This window comes from Lathyrus oleraceus, chromosome 6 (genome assembly GCF_024323335.1).
Source record: "Lathyrus oleraceus cultivar Zhongwan6 chromosome 6, CAAS_Psat_ZW6_1.0, whole genome shotgun sequence".
Classification (NCBI taxonomy): Eukaryota; Viridiplantae; Streptophyta; class Magnoliopsida; order Fabales; family Fabaceae; genus Lathyrus; species Lathyrus oleraceus.
In genome coordinates, this window is record NC_066584.1 from 511,899,625 (window position 1) to 511,916,070 (window position 16,446).

The 16,446-nt window shown below is 38.9% G+C and overlaps 1 protein-coding gene across 1 annotated transcript; it reads right to left on the reverse strand.

The window, feature by feature from the left end:
* Positions 1-608: 608 nt before the first annotated feature.
* On the reverse strand, positions 609-1,232 carry LOC127096490 (uncharacterized). The gene has a single exon (XM_051035052.1). The coding sequence runs from the start codon at positions 1,230-1,232 to the stop codon at positions 609-611; it is 624 nt and encodes a 207-aa protein (XP_050891009.1).
* Positions 1,233-16,446: the final 15,214 nt, after the last annotated feature.

The window sequence follows — 16,446 nt, forward strand, 5'->3', positions numbered from 1 at the left end:
TTTCAGGTTATTTTTCTATACACATGTTATGTATCCTTTTATTTTCCCCACTCATAATTATCATAATTCATATAATAGCACATGCACTACTTAATTCCTTACAACTTAAATTAGAAAATAATAAAACACATATTCTTTTATTTTAGACATATTGAATATATTAATTCAAACTTAATTTATGAAATGCTACTAACAATAACACATATATTTTTAGATTTTAGATTATTTATTTTTCCTTAAACTAATAAATTATTTATTCGTTTATTATAGTCACACTAAATTGGATAATTTAAATAAATGGATAAAACATAAGATTTTACTTATTTAAATAAAATAGAGAATTACAATCCATGCTAAATTAACTATCTTAAGTGATTAAAATATTTGATTTCATTAACTAATAATTTAGTTAAAATGGAGAGTGCAATAAACCACTAAATCAATCACTTAAAAAATTTATGGTTCTAATTATTTAATTAATTAAATAGGATATTATGATTAACCATTTAAATAAAATAAATAACTAAATAACTAGATGACTCTAGTTAATTACTTAAAATAGAGGGTGTTACAATACTTACCCCCATAAAATAGTTTCGTCCTCGAAACTAAACAGTCGCAAAAAGATTTGGATATAACCTCATCATTTGATCCTTTCGCTCCCATGTAGCATCACCAGTCTTCTGGTACCAGATTATCTTGACCAATGGAATTTCCTTGCTTCTCAACAACCTAGTTGAACAGTCACCAATACTTATTGGCGGGACCTCAAACGATAAATTATCCTTCAACTGAATGTCATCTGGTGTGATAACGTATGAAGAATCAGCCATATACTTTCTTAATTGAGACACATGAAATACACTGTGAAGGTTGGCCAAATTTAGAGGTAAAACAATCTCGTATGCTACAGGGCCTGCACGCTTAAGGATCTGGAAAGGTCCAATAAACTTAGGGCTAAGTTTCTTTGACTTTAGTGTCCTACCTACACCAGTCGTAGGCGTCACCTTAAAAAACACATGATCGCCTTCCTGAAATTCCAAAGGCCTCCTCCGCTGGTTTTCATAACTCTTATGTTTGCTCTGGGATATCTTCATTCTTTCTTGAATTAACCTGACATTCTCAATCATTTGTTGGACTAATTCAGGGCCTACTAAAATGTTTTCACCATCCTTATACCAACATAATGGAGTCTGACATTTGCGTCCATATAATTCCTCATATGGTACCATTCCAATGCTTGCATGATAACTGTTATTGTAAGTGAATTCAATAAGTGGTAACAAACTGTCCTAACTTCCCCGATCATCTAAGACACATGCCCTCAACATGTCTTCTAAGGTATGAATAGTTCTCTCAGTCTGTCCATCTGTCTAAGGATGATAAGCATAACTCAGTCTTAGTTTTGTACCCAAAGCCTTTTGCGATTCTCTCCAAAAGTGGGAAGTAAACTTCGGATCTCTATCAGACTCAATACTAGAAGGTACTCCGTGTAGTTTAACAATCTCTGCAATATATATCTCAGCGAGTTTGGAGACATTATAATTGGCTCGCACTGGTATGAAATGAGCTGATTTTGTCAATCTGTCAACAATTACCAATATAGAGTCAAACTTTCTTTGAGTCCTTGGTAACGCCCCAACAAAGTCCATAGAAATGTCGTCCCACTTCCACTGTGGCACATCTAGAGATTGTAATAATTCAGCTGGCTTTTGGTGTTCTACTTTAGCTTTCTGACATGTTAAACACGAAGCCACATACTCAGCCACATGTTTCTTCATTCCTGGCCACCAAAATCTCTGTTTCAAGTCTTGATACATTTTGGTCACGCCGGGATGAATGCTCAGATTACTCTTGTGGGCTTCATCCAAAATAGTCTTTCTCAACTTTGAACTCTGGTGCCTTTCCAGTCTCAATCAACTTTCTCTTCTCCTGGATTTCTTCGTCAGCTCCTTGGAGGGCCACGATCTCATTCATCAATTCATTCTCAATAGTGATCCTTCTGCAGTGCACTTTATTGGTTGAGGAATTCAAGTTCAAATCTAAATCTCGAAACTTCTCTAACGATTCCAATCCTTTCATTGCGATAATCGAGAGGTGAACTCGCTTTCTGCTTAAAGCATCAACCAATACATTTTCCTTTCCTGGGTGATATTGCAAAGTGAACTCATAATCCTTGATGAATTCCATCCACCTTCTCTGTCTGATGTTAAGCTCCTTCTGGTCAAACAGATATTTCAAACTCTTATGATCACTGAATACTTCAAAGCTACAACTGTATAGGTAATGTCTCCAGATCTTTAGTGCAAATACTATGGCCGCAAGCTCCAAATCATGTGTGCGATAATTCTTCTCGTGAGTTTCCAGCTGTCTCGAAGCATAAGCCACAACTTGTTTATGTTGCATGAGCATACAACCCAATCCTTGGCAGGAAGCATCACAATAAACTTCATAAGGTTCTCCTGATTGTAAAAGTACTAAGACTAGTGACGTGGTCAGTTTCTCCTTCATTAGTTGAAAACTCTTCTCATACTGCTCTGTGTAATACCCCAAAATTTACCCTTCATTTTTCTTGGAAGCATGGGATTGTGTTTCACATTGCATTAGCATCATACTAGGTCATACTCATTGCATACTGCATCGGTGACTTGGGAAATCAGGGTTTGATTGATCACTCCTTGCCAGAAGGAGCCCACACAAAGCAAGACTGAGAATTGAACTTCATTCTCCAATTATACAAGTCTCAAGGGGTTCCATATGTCCTATTACGGTCCTCAGTTCATCAGTGGAAGATTCAGAGCTCTTAGAATGTGCATTTGCGCTTAATCAGGAAATCAGGGTTTCATGGCTATTTGCAACAGACAAGATTTGGTTGGAAGTGAAGGGGCTCATTCATGTCATGATTATAGAGGCATCTTGGCCTAAGAAGATCCACAATTATCACAGAAGGATCCATTGGCAATCAGTGCAATCAGTTCCTAGTCATTTTTGCCCTAAAACTAGGGTTTGGTATAAAATCGGTTTATTTCTGATTCCTTGAGTGAAACTCATTTCCATGGCCCTCCATATGTCCATAAGGGTCTACATACAAAAACTCAGCTCTTTATTTGAGCCAGAGGTGCCTAAATTGATCAATGGAATCAGGAATCAAACGGTTTGGGAAAAGGTCAACCGTGGGGCCAGAAAAGTCAACTCTTGACATTTTGAAGGTGGAATCTCAAAATTCATGCCTAAGGAAGTCCACATGTGAAATTTGATCAAGGTTGGATCATGGATTCATCATTTAATCAGGAGTTGGAAAAGTTACCAAATTTGGAAATAGTTCACTTTCCATTTAAAGCAAGTTTTTATGGTTTTTGCACCCACTTTAAGCCTATATTCCATCAAGATGCAAGCCCCATTTGAAAATTTCTTCAACATGAAAGTTGTTCCTCTTATTTCAAGCTTTCTAGAGATATAAAGTTTGTTTCATTTGGATTAAAAATGAGAAAGTTAGGCTTGGTCAAAGTAAGACATTATTTTAGAACACTTAGAAATTTTTCTAAGTCCAAAATTTGCAGAATTTGTCAAGACTTATGGGCCAGATTTCTTGCACTTCAAGGCATATTTTGAAACCACTTTCTTCATGACAGTTGTACCTTGATATGTCCTATTTCACACCTTTTTGGAACCACCCCATTTGGATCATTGGTTTGGAAGATACACTCATCTAAAGTTGGTATCATAGGCTGAATTTTTTTTGACAGCATTTAGGCCAAACTGGCCCAACCATTTTGCAGCCATGAAACCTGAACTTTATGGCCATTTTCCATCCCTTTCCACTCACCATTTCAAGATGTGTTCAACATGAAAAATGTTAAGTTCCATGCCCTCTTTCTATTGTTTGCATTGCCTCGCCATTTGGATCATTGGTTTGGAAGATACACTCATCTAAAGTTGGTATCATAGGCTGAATTTTTTTACAACATTTAGGCCAAACTGGCCCAACCATTTTGCAACCATGAAACCTGAACTTTATGGCCATTTTACACCCGTTTCCACTCACCATTTCGAGATGTGTTCAACATGAAAAATGTTAAGTTCCATGCCCTCTTTCTACTATTTGCATTGCCTTGCCATTTGGACATGTTCTCATCAAGTTACAAGGTCATAAAGTCACCCTCTTGAACTTATTTCAAAACAGAAAAACCATGTCATGTTGCACAAACCAACCAACACACTCTTTTCCTCATTTGGTCATTTGTTTTATGATCACTCACTTAAGTTTTGCTACTTTTAGAACTTGCTCATACCACCCCACTTTTTGCATCATTTTGCAGGAATCAAAAACAAACATTCTAAGCCCATCCACACACTTGAAATCCTACATATATAAACTCCTAAAACCCTAATCAGAAGAGGAGGCTGCTACATTTTCGACCTAAGCAAGAGCAAGGCAAAGGCAAGGTTGTTTCTCACTTCCATTTTCCATTCTTCAAGTTTGCAACACCATTGAAGTATATTCCTTCTCTTTCCTCTCATCCCAACAAGAAGCAGTGGACTTTCTCCACTAGGTAATCTCTTTATTCCAACCTTCCATGGCCATGAATACTTTGCTTGTTCATCATGTTTGTTCATGCCATTGTCACACTTATTCATGCCATTACCATGCTTACTTCTCCATTATGCCATGCTCTTTTTTCTTCATGCTTTTTTATGTTAATGCTATGCACTACTTGTCCATAAGACCATCACCATGAGGCTTTGTTTTGAATTGGAATTCATGATGTTATATTTTTTTTCACTCATAGCCATGTTCATATGCTTGCCTTGCTGTTCATTTTTCTTCATGTTAAAGTCACCATTTTGCATAAAATAAAAGACCATTGTGCTCTACTCATTTAGTACTAGAAGTTTGCTTTTTACGTCTTGCCGTTCCGTGAACCGTAGCTTGAGATATTGTGGTTGGAAGGTGAGCAAGTGTGACCTTTTTTTCTACGTTCCCAGCATGCATACTGCTGTTTTCTCACGTTGCATGAAGTTGGCCATGCACGCCCCTCCATAGCCGTCTGATCGTGCATGCGTGGCGTGATCATAACCGTTCGCTCATGTTTTTGTCACCTAGTGACTTAAACTTACCTTGCCCAATTGTTTTAATACTGCATATTTATTTAAATGAATGATGTCACATGCTGAATTTGGTTTTTCCTGGACTGGGCCTTTGCTATTCGCCCCCCTTTTTTTGCCTGACTGTTGAGACAGTTTTTAAGTGTCGGGTTTTTGTTATCGTATCCACAGAGATTGTAAGATATCACTGCCGTTCAATGGTTGAATTAATCTTAACTTAATGTAACACTAGGGTTTTGGTTTTAATCAAGTTATCTTGCATACAAAGTAATTGATTGCGGAAAAAGTTATGTTTTGATTAATATGAGAAATATTGTCAAAGTTAGGTTTCAATGATCACTTTGCATGTATTTGCTCGGTCAACAATATTATAAACTCCTTTAGATGATAAATAATTTCACAAGGTCCTCTCAATGCGTTTCTCTCGAACACCCATTGTGAGTTTTGCTATTTTGATCCATTATTTCTCTCGAACACAATCTATCAAAATGACAACTTTTTGGTTCAACCTTATGGTGAACAAAATCATTCGTTACTATCTCTAGCTAACAAACAAGTTTGGATGAAAACCTAGGTCAAGAATCGGTAAACATCTCTCGATCAAATACCAACACAAAGAGTTTTAAATAGAAACAAAGTTTTCATCATATATTTACCGTTAAAGAGTTTACATATGAGGATCCTTACATTTACACACAAAGCTAGTAATCACCTACATCTAACCTTGACAAATGGATGACTTAGCTACTCATTTTCATGGTAGCTTGGTCGGCAAGTAAGGAAAGAAGGTTGATCAACATCCAAGTCGGATAATCGAAGTTGGATGGGAATCCACCTTCTTTTTGTGGAAGATGGTTGCTAGATGAAGAGAAATGAAAAACTAGGGCATAAAAGCTCCCAAGAACAATGCTGCAAACTATCTAGAAGAAAGTACAAAAATGCAAAAAGTGGTAAAAATGAGGTATAAATGAGGCCTGGTGCCCAAAAGTGGCACCTGCTACTTATAGACAAGTGCAGAACTGTCATGTTCGCTAGGCGAGCAGAATGGCTCGCCTAGCGAAGGTCAAATATGAGCACAAAAAGCCCCTGCGCCCAGAGAAAACAGGGCCCTGGTGAACTGTGATGTTCGCCTAGCGAACATACCTTCGCCTAGCGAAGGACTCGCCTCAACCTTCGCCCCAGCGAGGTTGAGAGGTTTTGCTACTGGAATGCTCGCTGGGGACTCGCTAGAGCCTCGCCTAGCGAGTGAGTGTTGGCTGCACTTTTCACCAAAACAGAATGAATTCGCTGCAAACTTCGCCATGAGCTCGCCTAGCGAATTAATTTGCCAATTTACTGGAGCTGTTCGCCAGGAGCTCGCCTAGCGAACCCATTCTTCGCCTCAGCCTCGCCTAGCGAGCAGGCAGATGAAATGCTTGCTTGCTTTGGTTCCTTTGCCAAATCTCTTGTGTCTTTATTATCAATTAATTCATGCCTTTCCTGCACAATAACACACACATCAAAGGCACCAAGCTTGTTTATCAATGTAACGCATTCCATGTGAAACAAATGTGGTTTTGACAGTTTTAGCAAGGAAAAAGAGTGAAAGATGCCCACATATGATAGCTCAAATAAGCACTTTTGGGCATCTAACAACTCTCCCCAACTAGATTCTTGCTTGTCCCCAAGCAAAGTATGCCTCTTGAAGGACAAGAGGATTTGCTTTAAGAAACGGTTTCTCCGAAGTTGGATAAACGGCTCAAACACAAGCGATTACGGTCATTACGGATTAATTCGTCTTTGTCATTACGGATTACGGTCATTCCACCCTTCTTCGGAACCACGTGCACGGGACTAACCCACGGACTATCCGAGATCGGGTAAATCATTCCCGCATCCAAAAGCTTCACAACTTCTTTTCTTACAACCTCTTTCATCGTAGGATTTAAGCGGCGTTGTGGTTGAGCCACCGGCTTGAAATCCTCCTCCATCAAAATCTTGTGCATACAATAGGATGGACTAATTCCTTTTAGATCGGAAAGAGTCCAACCCATAGCTTCTTGATTGGTTTTTAGCACAATGATTAGACGGGCTTCTTCTTCTTTTGTCAAAAGGTTGCTTATGATGACCGGCTTTGCCTCGGTCTCATCTAGAAACACATATTTCAAAGTCGAAGGTAACTCTTTTAATTCAATTGGCACTTTCTCGTCAATTACCTCCTTCTTCAAATTTTCTTCCTCTACTTCCCACGGTTGTAGGTCTTCCAAGCTATCAAGTTCCTTTAAGCATTCCTCAAGAGCTAGCTCCTCCTCAACAGTGAAAACCTCAAATGAGTCGTCGAGAGATAACTCCATAGGAGATATCTCGTGGATATGCTTTGAAACTTCCATAATAGCGTCTTCGATCACATCGATGCGAAAGCTATCATTTCTGTCCTTGGAATGCTTCATCGCCTCGAATAGATCAAATGTGACCTCCTCATTTTGAACACGCACCTTCATTAAACCGTCATCAACATCAATCATCATTCTTGCGGTCTTCATGAATGGTCGTCCCAATATGAGCGGAGCATCATCATCTTCCTCCATATCAATTACAATAAAATCCACCGGGAAAAAGAATTTGTCGACCTTCACCAACACATCTTGGGCTACGCCATGAGGATGGGTCGTCGACTTATCCGCCAATTGTAATGTCATTCGGATGGACTTAATCTCGATGTTGCCAAGCCTCTTGATAATTGACAAAGGTATAAGATTTATGCTCGACCCCAAGTCAATAAGTCCCTTCCCGACATAAACGTCACCAATTTTAACCGGCAATGTAACTCTTCCCGGATCAACCTCTTTCTTAGGAAGCGTCCTTTGAATGATGGCACTACAGCTCGCATCAAGGACGATGGTCTCCGGTTCCGTATACCTCCGCTTTTTGGTCAGTATGTCCTTCATGAATTTGGCATACTTTGGCATTTGTTCCAAAGCTTCAGCAAACGGAATGTTAATTTGTAATTGCTTAAAATATCCATGAACCGGGCGTAATGCCGTTCATTTTCCCTCTTTGAAGGAGCATGAGGATAAGGAAGATTTTGGATCGGAGTAGCGCTCACTACCTCCTTTCCCTTTGCAATTCTAGCACTTTTCCATCTAGGCTTTTTCACTACCTCCCTTATTACCTCATCACTTTTATTCTCCTCAATCCCCACACCTTTTTCTTTTTCAACTTCACCATTATTTTTATTATTTTCAACTACTTCCTCATCACTCCACACTCCTACTTCACCATCAACATTTTCATCCACTATTTCCTCCTCAATATCCTTCTCTTTCTCTCTTTTTTCACTCTCCACTCTTTTTTCATTTTCACTACCCAACTCCCTTCCACTTCTCGTCATAATCGCCTTACAATGCTCCTTAGGGTTTGTTTGCGTATTAGCCGAAAAAGAAGGACCGGTTTGTTGTTCAGCGAGTTGCTTGGCAAGTTGCCCAACTTGAGTTTCAAGATTTTTTATGGCCGCGTCATTACTCTTTTGATTGGCCATTGACATTTGCATGAATTGCGTCAATGTCTCTTCCAATTTAGAATTGACTACCGGCGGTGGTTGAGATTGATACGGATTTTGGGGTGGGTTTTGACGGCTAGAAGAACCACCTCCATAACCTTGGTTATGATAATAGTTGCTTCTAGGTTGGAACCCTTGGTTCCCTTGGAATTGTTGTTGTTGTTGTTGTTGAGGGTGCGGTTGATAAGGTTGTTGTTGTCTTGGTTGATAGTCCCGTTGATTGGCCATGTAATTTACTTCGTCAAAACCGGGAGGTGGACAAAATCCGGTGTCATGTTCACCTTTACAAAGTTCACAACAAGCTATTTGTTTAGCTTTTGACGGTTCTCTTAACTCTTTTATTTGTTGCGTTAAGAGTTCCACTTGTTGTGAGATGAGCTTGTTTTGGGCAAGTATGGCATCATTCGTCCCTAACTCAAGCACTCCCGCCTTCTTCAAAGAATTTCCACGACTTTGACTTTGAAGATCATTCAAAGCCATACGGTTGATAATGTTTGTGGCTTCTTCGGCACTTTTTGACATCAACGAGCCACCCGAGGTGGCATCCAACAACGTCTTACAGTTTGGTTGAAGTCCATTTCTGAAGATATGGATTTGAGTTAATTCATCAAATCCATGCCCTTTGCATTTCCTAAGCATGGACTTGAATCTCCCACGCTTCATTTAAAGATTCACTGGTTCCTTGAGAAAACACCGAGATGGCCGTCTTTGATTCCATGAATCGGTTATGAGAGAAAAATCTTTCAATGAATTTCTCTTCTAACACATTCCAGTCGGTCATTACGGCAGGTGTTTGATCAAGATACCAATCCTTTGCTTTACCGAGCAAAGCGTGGGGAAACAATCGTCTGAACAACGGAAGCTCCTGAGCCTGATCCACTCCGGCAGCCAATGCTATCTCATAAAATTTTGTGAGAAAAGCAAATGGGTCTTCATGGTCCATTCCGGTGAATGGACTCCCATATAATAAATTCAGAGTTCCCGTCTTCATCTCAGCTTGCCTTCCTGTGTGGTTGGCAAACTGAGCGGTATTCCTTGGACTATTGATACATGGAGTAGAAATCGGTGGTGGTGGTTGTGGCTCCATGTTTGGTATGAATGGGTGTGGATTTGTGGTTGAAGAACCTTCTCCTTGCTCTTGGCGTTGTCTAGCCTGTTGCCTCCTACGTCTCGTTTTGCTATTGAGCCTCCTTGCGGTTCTATCGATCTCAGGATCAAAAAGAAGTTCGTCCACAGGGATTTGCCCTCGCATAAAACGTAAGCTGCACACTAAACCAAACAAATTACAAGCACAAGTCAAAAATTCACAAGCTAAAACTTAAACAACCATTGCGATGCTCGCAATATCAATTTACAATCCCCGGCAACGGCGCCATTGTGTTGAGACAGTTTTTAAGTGTCGGGTTTTTGTTATCGTATCCACAGAGATTGTAAGATATCACTGCCGTTCAATGGTTGAATTAATCTTAACTTAATGTAACACTAGGGTTTTGGTTTTAATCAAGTTATCTTGCATACAAAGTAATTGATTGCGGAAAAAGTTATGTTTTGATTAATATGAGAAATATTGTCAAAGTTAGGTTTCAATGATCACTTTGCATGTATTTGCTCGGTCAACAATATTATAAACTCCTTTAGATGATAAATAATTTCACAAGGTCCTCTCAATGCGTTTCTCTCGAACACCCATTGTGAGTTTTGCTATTTTGATCCATTGTTTCTCTCGAACACAATCTATCAAAATGACAACTTTTTGGTTCAACCTTATGGTGAACAAAATCATTCGTTACTATCTCTAGCTAACAAACAAGTTTGGATGAAAACCTAGGTCAAGAATCGGTAAACATCTCTCGATCAAATACCAACACAAAGAGTTTTAAATAGAAACAAAGTTTTCATCATATATTTTCCGTTAAAGAGTTTACATATGAGGATCCTTACATTTACACACAAAGCTAGTAATCACCTACATCTAACCTTGACAAATGGATGACTTAGCTACTCATTTTCATGGTAGCTTGGTCGGCAAGTAAGGAAAGAAGGTTGATCAACATCCAAGTCGGATAATCGAAGTTGGATGGGAATCCACCTTCTTTTTGTGGAAGATGGTTGCTAGATGAAGAGAAATGAAAAACTAGGGCATAAAAGCTCCCAAGAACAATCTGCAAACTATCTAGAAGAAAGTACAAAAATGCAAAAAGTGGTAAAAATGAGGTACAAATGAGGTCTGGTGCCCAAAAGTGGCACCTGCTACTTATAGACAAGTGCAGAACTGTCATGTTCGCTAGGCGAGCAGAATGGCTTGCTTAGCGAAGGTCAAATATGAGCACAAAAAGCCCCTGCGCCCAGAGAAAACAGGGCCCTGGTGAACTGTGATGTTCGCCTAGCGAACATACCTTCGCCTAGCGAAGGACTCGCCTCAACCTTCGCCCCAGCGAGGTTGAGAGGTTTTGCTACTGGAATGCTCGCTGGGGACTCGCTAGAGCCTCGCCTAGCGAGTGAGTGTTGGCTGCACTTTTCACCAAAACAGAATGAATTCGCTGCAAACTTCGCCATGAGCTCGCCTAGCGAATTAATTTGCCAATTTACTGGAGCTGTTCGCCAGGAGCTCGCCTAGCGAACCCATTCTTCGCCTCAGCCTCGCCTAGCGAGCAGGCAGATGAAATGCTTGCTTGCTTTGGTTCCTTTGCCAAATCTCTTGTGTCTTTATTATCAATTAATTCATGCCTTTCCTGCACAATAACACACACATCAAAGGCACCAAGCTTGTTTATCAATGTAACGCATTCCATGTGAAACAAATGTGGTTTTGACAGTTTTAGCAAGGAAAAAGAGTGAAAGATGCCCACATATGATAGCTCAAATAAGCACTTTTGGGCATCTAACACTGACCCATTCACAATTCTCTCATTTCTTTTTATGCTATTTATTCTCATTTTTATATTCTGTTTCACTTTAATTATTAAAAATATTTTATTCATTCCTAAAAATACCAAAAAATATTTTTTAATTTCCTTAATGTTTTATTTAATTTATTTAATTTTTATTTTCATATTTTATTTAATGTTAATATTTTATTTTAATTATTTGTGTTAGATGGTCCATTTTAATATACATTTTTCCATTTATTTTATTTTCATGACTTAGAATTATTTTTAATTTCTGATTTTTGGGATGAGGGTTGACCAATGTCTCATGGTCAACCTGACCTTTTATTGGAATTTTATTTCCCATTTTCAATTTATTTTGAATTTATTTTTGACCTAGTTTGTTTGGTTGACTCTTCATTTGACTTCTGTTTTATTTCAATTAATTTGTACACTAATTTTCATTATTTTTGAAATCTTTTTAGGGGATGATGATTTCCTGACCCCAACTCATTTAATTTATTTTTTCATATTTTATTGAATTAATTTACTATTTATTTGATAATTTTTAAGTTGACTTGACTTTATAGTTGACTTTTTTATGATTGATGTTTGACATAGGGATTGCTTAGGGCAATTGAAGAGATCTTTTAATCCTCCCTTATTCATCTCATGTGCCACATATTAGAGGCCTTTCATCTTGATTTTATTTGATCCTTGCATCATTTCTCGATTAAATTATTCATTGATTCTTTGTGTGCATAATTTCACTTGTCTTATTCATATGATATTTTTATACTTGTTTCTTTCATCCATGTCTTTATTGCTTGATTGTTTAATATGTTTCTACTCCTCATACATTGTTTAATGCTTCATTATTTCATTCTTTGATTATTTGATTTGATTATATACTTGTTTATATCTTACTTGTTTGATTAACTGTGGCCTACTTGTATGTTGTATGAGGCATATATTATTATTGTTTGATTGGCGTGTACAATCCCCATTCATTACAAATGTATCCCTCTCCCATGAATTGTATAATGTTTATTTCTCTCATTCTTTATTCATCTGTTAATACAAGAAATAAAATGAACATCCGATAACCATTTCATAACAAGATCAAAACCTCGATTCAACGTCGAGTAATCATTTTCAAAACTTAACAGAACCAGCATGTATTCATCCATTTACCTTGTAAGTCGATTGCTTTATGCATCACCATCAACCTTGTAAGTCGATTGCTTCATGCATCGCCATCTACCCTTATCCCTAGCACCTCTCCTTGCTCCATTCGTCGATTCTTGTTCCGATTAGGTAGCACCCATTAGATAGAACCCTTTGTGTGATAACATAGGTAGGATTCCCATATCCTTTTGTATGATAACATAGGTAGGATTCCCATATCCTTTTGTATGATAACATAGGTAGGATTCCCATATCCTTTTGTATGATAACATAGGTAGGATTCCCATATCCTTTTGTATGATAACATAGGTAGAATTCCCATATTCTTTGCATGCTAACATTAGGTAGATATTCCCATATGTAAATCCTAACACTTAAGTACATATTGCATGACAACTGTAGGGCAGAGCTTCCCCCACTTCTAGACCTTTTCGAGCGTCTCCGATCTTGTGGCATGTAGTCCGTTCTATTGCAAAGAGGTAACTGCCTAAGACTCGATTCAGCGAGCTGCGACACCTGCTGCTAGGATGTGAACACATTGCCCACTCTCCTTTGACACAACTGGTGTCCTCCTTTGTAAGTCCATGTTCAGATGGCAATCCCTATGTAGTCGAACTACGACAACTCTGATTCTCATGTTCAGATGAGATACGTAGGCACGAGACGCGATGTCTTGCCGAGTTTGACTGACAACTAACAACTAATCCTTGTTTGCTTTCGCCCTTGTTGCGATTCTTTTCTCTCGCCCTCGTTGCGATCGAGACCTTCCCTTTCTCTTGCCCTAGTTGCAATCGAGACCCTTGTTCCCGTAGTTAGCTGAACTATGTTTTGCTCTGATTCTCTTTCCAGATGAGATACGTAGGCATAAGACGCGATGTATTAGCGAGCACACATCTCTTTAACCCATAGGTAGCCGAGCTATAAATACTATGATTCTCATATTCAAATGAGATACGTATGCAATGGATGCGACATCCGTGCGAGTCATTTTCTTTAGATTTTTCTTTTAGTAAATAGTGCATTAGATAAACACACACCCTTTAGACAAGAACAACAAGAGTGGATCCCGTAGAGTACTACGGATGCGTAGGGGTGCTAATACCTTCCCTTTGCATAATCGACTCCCGAACCCAAGATTTGGTTGCGAGACCTTGTCTTTTCCTTTCTTTTCTTCAGGTTTACTTAGAGCGTTTCCTTTCCCTCCTTTGGGATAAATAACGCACGGTGGCGACTCTTCTGTCATTTCTTTCTCGCTGGTTGTTTTTTCGCATACTATATTTTTTTAGGCTGCGACACTCCGTCCATACAAAAATATGGTTCTTTCGAGTGAGTTGTGTCAGCGGTTCTACAATCTTTGCGAATCCTTCGATGAATCTTCGGTAGTATCCTGCCAATCCAACAAAGCTTCTAATTTTAGTGGCTGTTTTTAGTCGTTCCCAAGAAACTACAACTTCAACCTTGGGTGGGTTGACTACAATACTTTCTTTGGAGATTACATGGCTTAAGAACTTCACCTCCTCCAACCAGAACTCAGACTTTTCCAAATTGGCATACAATTGTTTCTCTTTCAATACTTGCAATACTAGGCCCAAATGGTTTTCATGTTCTTGCTTGCTCTTGGAGTATACAAGGATATCATCGATGAAAACCACAACAAATTTGTCTAAGAATGGATGAAAGATACGATTCATATAATCCATGAAAATTGCTGGTGCATTGGTAACTCCGAAGGGCATCACCAAATACTCATAATGTCCATATCACGTTCTAAATGCTGTCTTGGGTATATCTTCTTCCTTCACCTGAATTTGATGATATCCCGACTTCAGATCAATTTTGGAGAATATTACAGCACCTCTAAGTTGGTCCATTAAGTCATCAATATGTGGCAATGGATATCTATTTTTGATTGTGACTTTATTAAGTTGTCGATAGTCAACACACAATCTCGACTTCCCATCCTTCTTCTTCACCAATAGTACAGGAGCTCCCCATGGTGAGATACTTGATCGGATAAACTTCTTTGACAATAGGTCCTCCAATTGATTTTTCAGCTCTGACATCTCAGATGGAGCCATTCTGTATGGGGCAATATGAATAGGTCTGGTTCCTGGAACCACATCAATAGAAAATTCAACGTCACGTAATGGAGGTAACCCTGGAACGTCTGATGGGAAAACTTTTGGGAAATCTCCTACCACCGGGATCTCAGAAATTTCTACTTCTGGTCTCATGCTGATAGAATTTAAGAATACATACTTCTGGATTCCTCCATTTAAAGAAATTTTCAATCAGTTGACATTGAGGAATCGGGAAACATCAGGGTCTGGAAAGATTACAGACTTTCGAGCACAATCCAAAAGAACGTGATGACTAGATAACCAATCCATCCCAAGGATCACTCCCAGATGTTTGAGAGGAATGCAAATCAATTCGACTTTAAATTTCATGCCCAAGATATTCAAGGGACATTGTAAACAAGCTTCATTCAAGATTACAGGTTCAGCAGATGGTATGGTGACTACCAAATCAAAAGGTAGTACAATAACATGTAATTTTATAAAATTCATACAATCTACAGAGATGAAAGAATGTGTAGCTCCAGAATCAAATAACATAACAAATTGTTTATTTGCGATTTCACACTCACCTTGGACTAATCCTGAGGCATTTGATGCTTCTCCTCCTCCAATATGATAGACGCGTCCCTTAGCAGTAGGGCGGGGGATATCATTATTATTATTGGTGGATGGTATATGATCTCTTCTTGGTGCTCTACAATCCTTAGCAAAGTGTCCTGGTTGCTGACAGAGATAACAAAGTCTTGCAATTTCTGGGCACTGAGTACTCACATGTCCCTCCTTATTATAATGGTAGCACTGAATAGTACCTTAATTTTGCAGCTTCTGACCTCCCTTGAAATGTCCTCGAGGTTGGTCCCTACCATTTCTTTGGGGCCAGGTGTATGGTTGTTGCTGATTTCCTCTATTATTGTGGTATTGATGTCCCCGTTTGAAAAAGTCTTAGTGAAATAAAATTCTCAACAAATTTATAGAATAACCTTTTTTTCCTACCTGGGGTCTTAACGGTCCTCTAGCAACCCCTCTATGCAGACATCCTTGTTTCATTCGTTCCACCTTCTTACATCTCCACTAGAGCTTGGAACTGACGAATCTCCAAGGGCTTCACAGACTCCTTAATTTCATATTTGAGTCCTTGTTCGAATCTCTCACACTTATAATTCTCATCCACATTGTCACGGAAATAGCGGAAATGTTTGGCTAGGGAGTCAAATTTGTCAGCTTACTCGACTATAGTCATGCTGCCTTGGTAAAGCTTAAGGAATTGGGCCTCTTTCTCCGATCTAGCACTTGATGGGAAATACTTGTCCAATTTTTTTTGTTTGAAAGCATCCCAATTCAATGCTTCATTATTACTCTCCATTAGCTGTTTCACACCTCACCACCAAGATTCAGCCTCTGTCCTAAGCAAAAAGGTTGTGTATTCCACCTTCTTAGCATCCTCACAATGGAGTATTTCGAAGACCTTCTCCATTTCCTGTATCCATATATCAACTTTATCTGGGTCATGTTCACCATTAAATTTTGATGGATGTTGTCGATTAAAATCAGTCAATCCTCTCGCAGCAGCAACAACCTCCTCTCTTTGATCCCTTAGTGCCTCATGTTGAGCTCGAATTGCAGCTTGTTGAGCAGAAGTTGCTGCTTGTTAAACACTAGTTGCAGA

What these genes read in the sequence shown, in the direction of transcription:
- LOC127096490 (XM_051035052.1), bottom strand. Translation starts at nt 1,232, where the DNA reads ATGGTACCATATGAGGAATTATATGGACGCAAATGTCAGACTCCATTA.